Source organism: Dreissena polymorpha, chromosome 6 (assembly GCF_020536995.1).
Source record: "Dreissena polymorpha isolate Duluth1 chromosome 6, UMN_Dpol_1.0, whole genome shotgun sequence".
Classification (NCBI taxonomy): domain Eukaryota; kingdom Metazoa; phylum Mollusca; class Bivalvia; order Myida; family Dreissenidae; genus Dreissena; species Dreissena polymorpha.
Window position 1 is genome coordinate 82851952 of NC_068360.1, and position 13672 is coordinate 82865623.

Below are 13672 nucleotides of genomic sequence, written 5' to 3' on the forward strand. Positions count from 1 at the left end.
TAGGTTTGGAAAAATGCTCATAACTTCTATGTCCCTTGAGATATAACCTTCATATTTGGTATGTATGTGTATATGGACAAGGCTTTTCTATACGCACACAAATTTTGACCCCTGTGACCTTGACCTTGAACTTAGGGTCCGCGTTTAGGTTTCGAAATCTGTGTTAAGGTTTCGAAAAATGCTAAAACTTCTATCAAAGCGTTTATAGGGGGCATATGTCATCCTATGGTGACAGCTCTTGTTCAAATTTAATGTTAAAATAATGGATTTACACATTTTCAGAAACAATTATCTGAGTGGTGTACTGCCATGGTTTGCTGTTACAATTTATGTATACTTCATTCCCAGTGTGAGTTTAAACTCCACTCATAAACACATCAGAAGTTACAGTAATTCAGAATACAAAAGTAATACATGTGTATGACTCTGCAAAATTTATCTTTATGTGTTTAAAGATGACTAAATGACACTAGTTTATTGCAGCTTGTATAAATCAAGCTATTTAATGTGCCTCATTTTGCTCAAGGTTATAGTTTACCAGTAAGATTTATTGTACATTTTAAAAAAAACACCACCACAAAAAAAGAATCTGCCTTTGCTACACAGTCAGGTTTCAAGAATAGCAAAAGCAGCCACGCAATTGTTCAGTCCACTGAGCACCAGTAATCCATCAACAGGGTCATAAGAAATATTGACCGCAATGAACCCAATTGTCTCCCTTGTCATCAGAGGCCAGATTCTCTCCCCTGATTTTGAAATCTGATGCACAAGGCCTGCGCCTGAAATGAACAGCGAATCTTTTGCATCGCTGCAGACCCCCAATGGCTCTCGTAGATGTTTGTAGTTGAAGAGTTCATCCCCATGCATATTGAGACATAAAACAGAGTTGTGGCCCCTATCTGAGATAACAAAGTTTAATTACTGGGTGATGAAAAGGCATTCCGGTTGCGCCAGGGTGTAGCCTTCTTTTTTCAGATCAATTTCCTGTAGAATCTTGCCTTTCAAATCTAGCAAATTAATTTGCCATGCATCTTCTTTGAATTGCATTACAGCGATTCCAGCATTGCTCCTTCCAATGGCGCCAATTGGCCATGGCGTGGTCATGGTGTTCTTGTGAGTGAAATTGTTGTTCTCAACTTGGTACACTTTTATCCCGTTGCAGATAGCATTTTTGAACACCACATGCACTAGGAAGTCATTTTTCCGCAAGCACAAGCTGACCATTTGGCAGAAACGCTGCCCCACTTATTGCACAGTCAGAAACATCCTCCTGGATTTTGACTGGAAACATTCCTAATTTCTGGAAGTTCTTTGCCCTTGGGAGCGCTGATTTTTCTTGTGCTATTTTCAGCTGTTTCTGAAGAATCTTGTTTTCTGCCTCAGTTTGTGCAGTCAGCTGTGTCTCTATCAAGTCTGTCTCATCCTTTAGGTACGTTGGTGTTACCAGGGCTTCTCTGGAAGGGATGATATTGTCATTATTGAACCCTTTACCAGTCAGATACACATTTCGACATGTTTTTAGAAAATCAAATTAAATTTGAGACTTTTTTTACTTAATAGTACATAGTAACTTGCAGTCTGTTCAGGTTTTATGCTGTTTGCTGCTCATCATGCAGTATCTAAGGGTTGGACATTAAGCCATAAAAACTTGAATCTAGTAATAGAGGTTTTTGATTAAATTTAACTTAATAAGGAACTTCAAATGCATCAACATGCGTATCTAAGTGGTTTAGGGTTAAATGACAGTTCCATCATTCTTAGACATTGCGCAATAACAAGATGTTTTAAGTTTATTCATGTTCATGTAATTCCCTTTTTATTCTGTTAGCTATATGCCTGGTAATTAATTTATTATTGTCCACCTAGCATGGAACAATGAAGTTTCCGGTTATAAATTCATGTTTAAGGTACTGGTATTAAAGTTGTTATAGATACAATACATTCCTAATTCACTTGCTTTTCTATAGTTTATTTTCTTTTAGACTTTCGATGCCATTTTGATGATCACAAAATTTGTGTGTTATATCAGTGGAGTCAGTTTATGTTTTGCTCTGCTATTTTATGTCGACAACATGAAAAATGCATTGAGTTTACATGTATTTAACAATGTAGATAAAATAGCAAACACTAAAAAATTTATTTAGAATTTTTATATAATTCATAATGAAATTAAAGATAGATATTTTAAAATGCAACAACAATTTAGAAATCCAAACCTGTTATAATCTTTGCTCACATACGACAAGCTTGAGTATGGTGAGATAGTGCCTTCAAACAGTTCACTACTGTCAATACTATTGGGCGTGTCTGGTCTTTTACGATGATCAATGATTTCCACGTATGGAATCCTTCCGTGACCTAATTCTTCTCCTTCAAACAATGGCGGTGTTTGATATGAGGGCCAGAATCGTACAGATGCACTTGATGTGGTAGGAATTGCAGAATCAGGACTTCTGGGGTCTGGTTGGGTTGTAGCCTGACCAATGTTCTGAATAAGAATACACTCATATGACATTTTATTAACCCTTTCCCGCTCAGAGTCAAAGTGAAAATTGCTATGTGCAAACAGCATAAAACCAGAACAGCCTGCAAGTAACTCACAGTCTGTTCAGATTGTATGCTGTTTGCTGCTCATCAGTATCTAAGCATTGGAGATGAAGTCTTTAAAACTTGAATCTTAAGTAAAAAAGGTCTTTAAATGGTATTATCCATTTTAAGGAAGTCCATTTTTACCGAAAATCTAGTTTAAGCGGAAAGTGTCGTCCCAGCTTAGACTGTGCAGACTGCTGAGTCTAAGCTGGGACGACACTTTACGCACATGCATTATGCCCACTTTTCTCAGAACAAGACACAATTTTATTCTAGGATTTTATGTATAAAAATGACACAATACTAAAACAAAACCATATGTTAAAAGTTTCAGAAAACATTCAGGTTTAGAAATGTGGATAAAGATGCCATGAATTGTAACTTTTTTGTCAAAATTTCCATTTTCAGGACGGCATTTTAAAATAGGTGTCACTCAAAATTTTCTCTGTAACTTTTGCAGTTCATACCTGTTCTTCACTATTTCTGCCTCTATCTCCTGAATGGATATAATAACTCAGAGAGGAATATAGTTCATCAGTCAGATGTTTTTCTGACACTCGTACTCCCCTAGCAGATGATGGTACATTCTCGTCATTCTTCAAACTTATCCTTTCTTGGTCCAGCTCAGCTTGAGATGGAAGCTGTTCCGAGTTTAAGGTGACTGGTTCTCCATTCTCATCCAAATAAACCTTTTCCCCATTATTGTCCATCACGTAAGGCTGATCGTTCTCATCCAGATAGAACAGAAATCCATTTTCATTTTTGTAGTACTTTGTACCGTTAGCGTCTAGATAGTAAAACCAGTCTTGATCCTTGTCGTAGTAAAACACGTCCCCGTACTTATCTCGCTTCAATAATTGTCGTCTGGGTTTACGTTTCCTTTTGCTGTCTTGGGTCAATGGCATGCTTGATTGCCTAGCAACCTGGGCTGCATTGTTTGAAGTACCTGATCCCATTATGTTGTTGCGTTATCTTTCGAGACTTGGAAACAATCCTTAAAATATAAGAATCTATGATTTTTGGTTGGCGGGAAGTTAGCTGCGATTACTTATTTGAAAACATGCCATTGGAGCATTGTACCGTGTTTGATATTCTGGTACATTTTATCACTGTGTTGTATCATCAGTCTTTAAAATTTCCCTTGTAATTGTAATTGTATTGCATTTTATATAATGGATATAAGTTATGTAGTTCTTCAGACAAATACGGTAATAGTTGCTCATACCTTATATTTGTCTCCAGTTTGCTTTGCACAGTTTCATTTCAACGTTCTTAATCCCTGTCTTGAGATACCCGGTCACTATAATCAATTTTTGAATTAATTTAAGTCCACAATATCAATATTAATTCACAAATCTTATTTATTCACCAGTTTAATTTACTTTGATAATTGTTAAATGACATTAATACTTCAAAACTGAAAGTGAAAATCTTATGGTATATCAGGTTTCCCAAAACATAATTAGCTTTTGTTTGATTTATTGATAAGCTTTGCATGCTACAGGTTTGAATACTTAGTTATACAGTTTTGATTTCTTATGCTTTACAACATTTTTTACAAAGTGAAGTAATGTGTATTATATTATAAAAACAGTTAAGCACGTTATTGTAAGTTAAAAAAATGTTACTAAAACACAGAAAAGGTTCTATAGACCTTCTTACTGAACCATGTGTTAACAACTGACTTTCAGTTCAGAATTTTACCACAATGTGTGTAAACACAATTGTAATTCACACAAGTTCAGGCATACATTATAAAGGGCTTTTAACTGAATGACTCACCAATTCTATGGTGGCACTGTGAAATCTTAATAAAAAGCCAAAATGTATGTTGTTTAGAAGTATATTTACCTCAGAAAGTGCGACACTATGATTTGTTTTTTAATATGTGGATGAATTTGATATTTTTGAAGCCTCTTAATGCATGTAAGTTTATGTCCCAGATAAGCCTGTGCAGTCCTCACGTGCTATTTAGGGACGACACTTTCCGCCTAAAATGGATTTTCATTAGAAGAGACTTTCTTTTAATGGAAAATTCCATGAAAGCAGCTAGTGTTGTCTCTTATAAGCCTGTGTGGACTACATAGGCTTATGTGGGATGACACTTTATGCAGGTGCATTTAGCCCAGTTTTCCCAGAATGAGGCACAATTTGTCTTCACAAGTTTCTACCATGACAACTACCCTTAATTTGTCTCTTCAGAAGTTTCTACCAGTAAAACTACCCATGTTTTGACCCTCTAGAAATTTATACCATTAAAACTACCCATATTTTGACTTGTCAACAGTTTCTACCATTAAAACAACCCATATTTTGACTCTTCTTAAGTTTCAACCAATAAAACTACCCATATTTTGACTCTTCAGAAGTTTCTACCATTAAAACTACCCATATTTTGACTCTTCAGAAGTTTCTACCATTAAAACAACCCATATTTTGACTCTTCAGAAGATTCTTCCATTAAAACTACCCATATTTTGACTCTTCTTAAGTTTCAACCAATAAAACTACCCATATTTTGACTCTTCAGAAGTTTCTACCATTAAAACAACCCATATTTTGACTCTTCTTAAGTTTCAACCAATAAAACTACCCATATTTTGACTCTTCAGAAGTTTCTACCATTAAAACTATCCATATCTTGACTCTTAAGAAATTTCTACCATTAAAACTACCCATATTTTGACTCTTCAGAAGTTTCTACCATTAAAACTACCCATATTTTGACTCTTCAGAAGTTTCTACCATTAAAACTACCCATATTTTGACTCTTCAGAAGTTTCTACCATTGAAACAACCCATATTTTGACGTTTCAGAAGATTCTTCCATTAAGACTACCCATATTTTGTCTCTTCTAAAGGTTCTACCATTAAAACTACCCATGTTTTCTCTCTTCAGGCATCGTCGAATGGAGGCCGTGCGTCTGCGCAAGGAAAATCAGATCTACAGCGCGGACGAGAAGCGGGCCCTGGCAAACTTCAACCACGAGGAACGCACGAAACGCGAGACCAAGATCCTCTCCCAACTGAGGGAGATGGTCCGCAAGAAAATGGACGCTCGCAAATGAGTGTTAGACATGGGAGCCTGCTCTGAGGAAACGGGCTGTATGCATGTGCGTAAAGTGTCGTCCCAGATAAGCCTGTGCAGTCCACACAGGCTAATCAGAGACAACACTTTCCACTTCTATGGTAATGTTTGTTTTAAGGAAGTCTATAATCTTTTCAATTATGCAGTTTATGAGGAAAGTATTGTCCTTGATAAGCCAGTGCAGACTTCATGATGCGGATATGCGCTTACTGCCGTTTTCCGAAAGCGAGGCTTCGTGGAATTGTGGAATTCATGACTCAGGATTGAGCTGTTCGACTGTTTGTATGCATTCAAGTTACCTATAGGAGGGTATATGATGAAATATTGAGGTTCAGAAATAAGTATTAAATGTGAAATTGTGGAGTTGTGACTCAAGATTGAGCTTGTGTACTTTTTGTATGCATCAAAGAAGGGATTTAGCTAGACAAAAAAGGCAGGGCGGGGAGTTTAAATTGGCAGGGTGACCTCTTTGGTGTAATTATGCTCTTTCCACTTATGTACTTATGTTCAATCATCCTTTCAGCATAATGCCATCAGGTTTATTTTTATTATTTATTAATATAATTTGATATTAATATCAAGTAATACTGTTCATAAATGTAATTCGGTGAAATTCTCATTAGCCGATAAAAATTTGCACTTTCCAACCGTCTGTATGTATGTCTGGAAGCTTGTGTTTTTCAATTCCTCCTTTTGCCGCTTAGATACATATTTTGACACATTTATAGTACCATAGAAATCAAATTTAATTAAATACCTTTGTTTCTTACTAAAGTCAAGTTTCAAACGCTTCATTTTTAACCCATAGGTACTGATCAGCAGCAAATAGCATAAACAGACTGCGAGTTATTCACAGACTGTTCTGGTTTAAAGCTGGTTGCAAAAGCCATTTTCACTTTGCTTCTTACAGGGGAAAGGATATTAACTACTTGGTGGATCTCGCTCTATTTACAGAGTTCAATGACCTTTATGTCTAGAGGATTGTAAATAAAGGGATTTTGTGGTTACGAGTTTTAGCAGAATTATGACCCTTTGTCACGGTACATGTGTACTATTAATAATCCAAGGATTATGTTTGTTCAACTCCTCACTACTTGGTGAAACTCACTTAACCCTTACCCACTCAGAGGCAAAGTGAATATGGCTATTTACAAACAGCATAAAACCAGAACAGCCTGCAAGTAACTTGTCTGTTTAGATTTTATGCTTTTTGCTGCTCATCAGTATCTAAGGTTTGGAGATGAAGCCTTAAAACCTTGAATCTAGTGAGAAAGGTCTTAAATTAAATATACCTTTATAAGGGACTACAAATGCGTGAAAATACGTATCTAAGTGGTAAAGGGTCGAGATTCAATTTTTGGCTTTGATGAGTTTTGGCAGAGTGGTGGCCCATTGCTTGTTTTTCATTTATGGAATGTAATATGCTATTATAATTTCTTGTTAACAACTCCTCTTTAACTGCTTGGCTGATTACCGAAAATTGTCAATGCTGGATAATCTATAAGGGAGCTTTTAATAGACTTTGAAATGTATTGAAGTTTGTCATTAGATGCTTTAAATTTATTAATTTAAACATTACATCTAAAAAGCTCCAGTAAAAAAATAATAAAATATAAAAGGCTTGAAACACTGACCTTTGGAGTAAAAGTCTAGCACCTAAAGCACATGGCCTCCGTGCTCATTAAAAATATAAAATATAACAATAACAACAGAACTTGCCAAATTACTCAATTGTTTTGCGTTTGGAACGCTTTATTATTTTCAGCTTTTTAAATCGTCTTAAGATGCATATAACATATATTTTAGAGCATAGTAAATGTTCGGTATGACTGTTTCATTGCAAATATCATTACTTCACCAAAAATTTGCAAATCTAAAACAATTTTGTCTATTTACCAAGTCGTGTTGATGATCTTTTGGATAGCAATTTTTGCTGCAATCAGTATTGGCTGTATTATTACCCCTTGTTCTGATTTTTCTCTTTAGAATATATAGTCCCCCTAATTTTGGGGCTGAATAGCTGAATTACCTACATATATCTGTAGATGATTGTAAAGGAAAGAATTTTGGCTGCAACGATATCGAGCCCTTTGCTTTTTGTCCACTGAAGAATATATACATGTATAGTGGATTCGTTTGTGTCCATGCATTAGACATTTAAACATTTTTCAATATAAATCATAAAAAAATTGGCTTATTTCTGCACTTTGCATGATAATAAAACACGCATCCTAAGGTACATAGCACTTATACTTGAGCATTTATGTGAGACACCATCACTGTTATCAGCAGCAACACATACGTCTGTGCTGTCTGTACATGTATTAAAGACTCAATTTGATTGAAATTTAAACAACACCATATCAAAGTGAGTGGATCATTTATTAAAACATGAAATTGCACAAACCAAAGGTCTGTCAAGATATCTTATAACAAGGAACATGCAATAAATAAAGATATTTGATTTGAGATAAGTCAACATCAACAACAGGTGTTCTATAATAATGTAATTAATTTGAGCTTTGAAAATAAAGCTCCAAATAACAATGCCAAAAGATCATATATAAAACAGAAAGATATTGATGATATATCGAAAAAACTAAGTGTAAGATCGTTATAATTTTAATTGATCAATATATCCATAGAAGCTTCTATATAAAACTGCGATATTAATAATATCATAGTGCAAGTTCATGGAATATTAATAGAACATTACAGAATATAGAACATTTAAAAAAACTATCTGATCCAAAAAAAGGAATTTTGCAACATTTACAGGTAAATATTTGTTATTGTGGATGCTAAAATGGACCTTGCAACATACTAGTAGTTTTTAGATGAAAGTGACACTGATTTGAACCTGGCATAAATATTGTCACTCTTAACATTCTGACTAGTTTTCAGCAAGATCAATTCATAAATGTGGCCTCAAGAGTATTACCAATGATTTGTCTCAGATTTTACCTGATGACCTAATTTTAAGATGCACATGACTCAGTTTCAAACTCTGCCTGTATATTGTAAAAATAAACATTCAGACCAACTTTTATCAAGATTGGATAGAAATTAAGGCCTCAAGAGTGTAACAAGCTCACAGTTGATGACAACACTGCATGATTCCGAACACAGGGCGATCACAATACCTGACTTTGTGCTAAGGCAGTGATTGTTTTACTTTTTATAATGTACCCGAAAAAAGTACGTTCCCAAATGAGGAAAAACTACAAAATTCTCGATTGCCGTCCAAAAAATTCCCAAAAGGAAGGAAAACAGGGTCATCGTTGTTCCAAACCTGCACTATCTTCATGTGAACACACTAAATGAGCACTGAAAATAAACATTTCAAGCTAAAATGTATGTAAATAAATATTTAAAGTGGTTTGTGCAATTTTTACCAAGACCCATTATTCCAAATCTGAAGATTTCACAATGTAAACTGTATCAATGTGAACAAGCAACAATACTAAGGAGCTTTATATACTGACAGCAATGTGAACTGTATCAATTTCAGGGTTTATATACTGACAGCAATATGAACTGTATCAATACCAAGGAGCTTTATATACTGACAGCAATGTGAACTGTATCAATTTCAGGGTTTTTCACGCTATTACTTCCCAAAAAGAACGGTACGGGTACTTTTCCCAATTGGGCCAAACAAATTGCTGTAAGGTGACCAAACAAGCAGCAATACTAAGGAGCTTTATATACTGACAGCAATGTGAACTGTATCAATTTCAGGGTTTTTCACGCTATTACTTCCCTATTAGAACGGTACGGGTACTTTTCCCAATTGGGCCAAACAAATTGCTGTAAGGTGACCAAACAAGCAGCAATACTAAGGAGCTTTATATACTGACATCAATGTGAACTGTATCAATTTCAGGGTTTTTCACGCTATTACTTCCCAAATAGAACGGTACGGGTACTTTTCCCAATTAGGCCAAACAAATTGCTGTAAGGTGACCAAACAAGCAGCAATACTTAGGAGCTTTATATACTGACAGCAATGTGAACTGTATCAATTTCAGGGTTTTTCACGCTATTACTTCCCTATTAGAACGGTACGGGTACTTTTCCCAATTGGGCCAAACAAATTGCTGTAAGGTGACCAAACAAGCAGCAATACTAAGGAGCTTTATATACTGACATCAATGTGAACTGTATCAATTTCAGGGTTCACACGCTATTACTTCCCAAATAGAACGGTATGGGTACTTTTCCCAATTGGGCCAAACAAATTGCTGTAAGGTGACCAAACAAGCAGCAATACTAAGGAGCTTTATATACTGACATCAATGTGAACTGTATCAATTTCAAGGTTTTTCACGCTATTACTTCCCAAATAGAACGGTACAGGTACTTTTCCCAATTGGGCCAAACAAATTGCTGTAAGGTGACCAAACAAGCAGCAATACTAAGGAGCTTTATATACTGACAGCAATGTCCTTGACGTTTAATTGTATTCCGAACTTCAAATTCTTGTTCACTGAACAATAAACATTAAAAAAATATTTTAAGTTAATTATTTTACAACAGCCACCCAGTAAGATTTGAATACAATTCTTATCATAGACATATACCGATTAAAATGGTCATAATAGAATTGTGTGTTGATTGATCAAATAATTAAACTGAAAACCTAACCATTTAAATAACTCATGTACAGATAAGATTTTTTTATATATAAAGCAATTTGTAATTTTAAGTATCAAAACGAAATCTAGACAGAAAACTACCTCTCTCAAGTGTTCAAATTTGTCTTAAAACACTTAAGAAAGCAGAACATGAAAATGGATTCATTGAAATACGATATACTAGTACAAAGACACATGTTCAAACTGGGTGTAATGCATACATGTATGTGCTAGGAATCATCCCAGATTAGAATGTGCAGTCTTGCACTTTGTGTCTACAATGGATTTACATCTCGAAGAGACCTTTTAAACAAACAATTTCATTTAAATGTTAAGTGACCTACATGATTGACCTGTGCGGACTGCACAGGCTTATCTGGGACCACACTTTACGCACATGCATTTAGCCCCCGTTTCTCAGAACGCCTCACGTGTAAATACTCGAAGCTTTGGAGCGGAAATCCTGTAGACCCTAACAGTCAGTACCGTCAAATACAAAAATATCAACAACAAAGACATCACAAATACATCCATTAAAAAATAATACTTGAATTAATACGAAAACCTTCTTGCTCGTGCACAGATAGCTCAACCACAGTTATTGGCAAAAATCTGCCACTAGACATGTGAAAGTGATCTCGCCCAAATATAACTCATATGTATTATTATGCATTATAATCTAAATACTTCCTTACAAACCATATTTTATAAATAGTCGATCGCGTTTATATGTTATGTTATTTGTTGTAAGTATCTGCAAACATTTGGCAGACACAATTCGAAATATTGCAATTAATTGTTTCAAATGTTTTATAAGATTACATAAAATGTAAACACGGAAAAAGAAATTCAGATAATGCGTGTCAAACCAATCAGTTGTTTTTCATATTTAGTATCTTATGTCATGGTGTTGAGGTAAAACATTAACTAAAAATGGTTAGACACTCGACATTACGGACATAACGATGTAAATATTTCCCCCAATAAAATTCGCAAAACAAAAGTTTCTGGAGACTGGCATATAAGCCCTAATAGGCCATTCATAGGTGCTTTGTTTTGTTAAGGGCAGCAGTCGACAAAATATGCATAATTAATTACCTTTGAATTTTCTAACGTAATTAACAACCCTATAACGGCATAACACGCATTAAACATTAGTTTTGAAAAACCACATACTGCATTTATATAATCAACTAATGAGCTCGATTGAATTTTGCATAATCATGAGACACACACTGACAGAACGTCATTTTTCTAGTCGCCATTAATTATTTCTGATGCAGACGTTTTAATTCGTTTACAATCATTCAGGACGCTTTTTACTTGTTACTTTGACAGTCGATTTGGTTTGACAATAATTGTTTAACATCCAAACACTAACGCTCACATTACTTGATCTAAATATGCAACATCACGATTTTAGTGAATGTGTCCAAGCACACAAATACAATGCTCATATTGAGGAGGCGTTATGTATAACCTAGACTATAAGGTTACTATAAGGGCCTTTTCACAGATTTTGGCATGTTTTGAAGTGTGTCATTAAACGCTTTATATTGATACATTTTAACATTCGACCTAAAAATATCCACTTAAAAACAAGACTACAATTAACAAGAAATATCTTTAAAAAAGATATACGGCGTAAATTGTTTAATGAATGAGATCAAGGATAGCGTATGTCTTTTTCTGTGCAGTTCTTAGCTGCAACACACGCAGTACGGGATGTTACGCGGAGTTTTCGCGGCTTATTTTACATTATAACATATTTCTGGTCATAAACCTATAGATACAAAACAGAAAACCAAAAGAAGAATGGAAGTGAAATTTAAACATATGAGTCAACCGGCCACACGAGAAGTATCCGTATTTATAGGCGCGTTCTTCAAACAAACCTGTTTTAGTGGTTTGTCGGGCATTGCTATTTGATTCGATTATTAACAGTATCGAGAATCATCGTGCTCATGCTTAAAGTGATATTATGGGCATTTTGCACTGTTGAATTGAGCTGAAAAGAATTAATGGGTCAAAATAGTTAGTTAAAATGTGGTTACTGATCAATTATCTGCAACTCACCTTGCTACCAGTTGTTTATAAAAATATATTTTATATTCGATATTCTTACGTGACCCACCCAGTCCTGTAAGCCGAAATGATCCGTAAAACAATATTGTGTCTTTGTGTCGTATGAACAAATCTGCACTAAAACTAAATTTAGGTTCAACTCGTAAACGCATGATCAGTTGTCAAACGAAAGTACGGTTGATATTCAAATGCATTATTTTTCTCTTTCTGTTATATTGTGTTAGTATGTTGATGCTGCATGAATTAATATAAGTGTATATGAAGTAGAAACATCAAAAATAATCAACGGTTGCGATAGACACCTATAAACTGTTACATGCTCATATTTCACTTTAGTACATTAGGCAATATGGTGGAATAATTATTGTTTAACTTATCAAAAATAATATTTATCAGTGTATTGTTGAAAACACATTAAGAATCTATTATTGACATACCATAATTATATTGCTGAATATCTTCATTTAACATATTTCTGGTCTAAAGAAAATTCCAGGTCACCTAGTTCACGGATAGCGTCTTTATTATATAACGATTATTTTACTGGCCGCGAACTCCGGTGATGACCTGTATATAAACTCTGAATGTCCGCGAATTGACCCGAAATCTCGTGGGTTGAAATGCAATGCTTTAAAGTGAGGCCTCGCTTCCACTGCTCTTTATACTTTTACATGTTAACATGTTGACAGGAATATGGAAGTAAGTACTAAATATGAGAACATAGCCTTTTAAGTATAAACGCCTTTGCGCTGGTAATACTCTGAAAATAAAAGGTGTACGCACAAACTGTATTGATGTCGTGAATTGAGTGTAAAACTGTTCTATCTATTAAGCCTTTTAATTAGAGATAAAATTGTTTCATACAGTAAAACAGTGTTACAAAGACGCGGATATGTTTCCAATGTTCTGGTGGTATACTCAAATCAGCCAATGGAATAAATGAAGTGTATTCATTCGTACCTAGCCGCGGGAAATTTTATTTGAATTGTATTGGACACTTACAAAGGTCAGGCTAAGGTGAAAAGCTGGCTTAATACAGCTTACGCCGAAAAAAGTAACCCTCAACTGGGCTCGAACCACTGACCCCTTGAGTCCTGGTTGTAAAAATCTTCCGCTTAGATGACATCGGTCATCCGTGCTCATGCTATGATGCCGTGTATCTTTTACTTTATATAAGCAATCCTCGTAGTTTCACAAAATATAACAACAGAACTTTCCAAATTATCCAATCGTTTCGCGTTGCAACGCTTTATACTTTTCAGTTTTTCAAATC

At 35.0% G+C, this 13672-nt stretch overlaps 2 protein-coding genes and 1 long non-coding RNA gene across 12 annotated transcripts in view; 2 read left to right on the forward strand and 1 right to left on the reverse strand.

Annotated features, from left to right (window-relative positions):
• The window catches only part of LOC127833457 (NF-kappa-B-activating protein-like), a 52660-nt gene extending 45451 nt beyond the window's left edge, over window positions 1-7209 (forward strand). For all 9 annotated transcript variants that reach the window (XM_052358725.1, XM_052358723.1, XM_052358729.1 and 6 more), the window contains one exon: window positions 5489-7209. In XM_052358725.1, the coding sequence (XP_052214685.1) occupies window positions 5489-5657 (169 nt within the window). In that variant the 3' untranslated portion in view covers window positions 5658-7209. The remainder of the gene's footprint in view (window positions 1-5488) is intronic.
• Window positions 559-3711, reverse strand: LOC127833462 (uncharacterized). The gene is made up of 3 exons (XM_052358735.1): window positions 3057-3711; window positions 2217-2488; window positions 559-1454 (listed from the first exon to the last, which is right to left on the reverse strand). The coding sequence occupies exons 1-3, from the start codon at window positions 3543-3545 to the stop codon at window positions 1196-1198; spliced, it is 1020 nt and encodes a 339-aa protein (XP_052214695.1). The 5' UTR covers window positions 3546-3711; the 3' UTR covers window positions 559-1195.
• A 1992-nt stretch (window positions 7210-9201) lies between the features above and the next one.
• On the forward strand, window positions 9202-10191 carry LOC127833464 (uncharacterized). 2 transcript variants are annotated; one of them, XR_008027424.1, is made up of 3 exons: window positions 9208-9639; window positions 9785-9854; window positions 9999-10191. It is a non-coding gene; the product is annotated as an uncharacterized LOC127833464 (long non-coding RNA). The 2 variants fall into 2 exon arrangements; XR_008027425.1 differs by lacking the exon at window positions 9785-9854 and having other exon boundaries at window positions 9202-9709.
• The last annotated feature ends 3481 nt before the right edge of the window (window positions 10192-13672 follow it).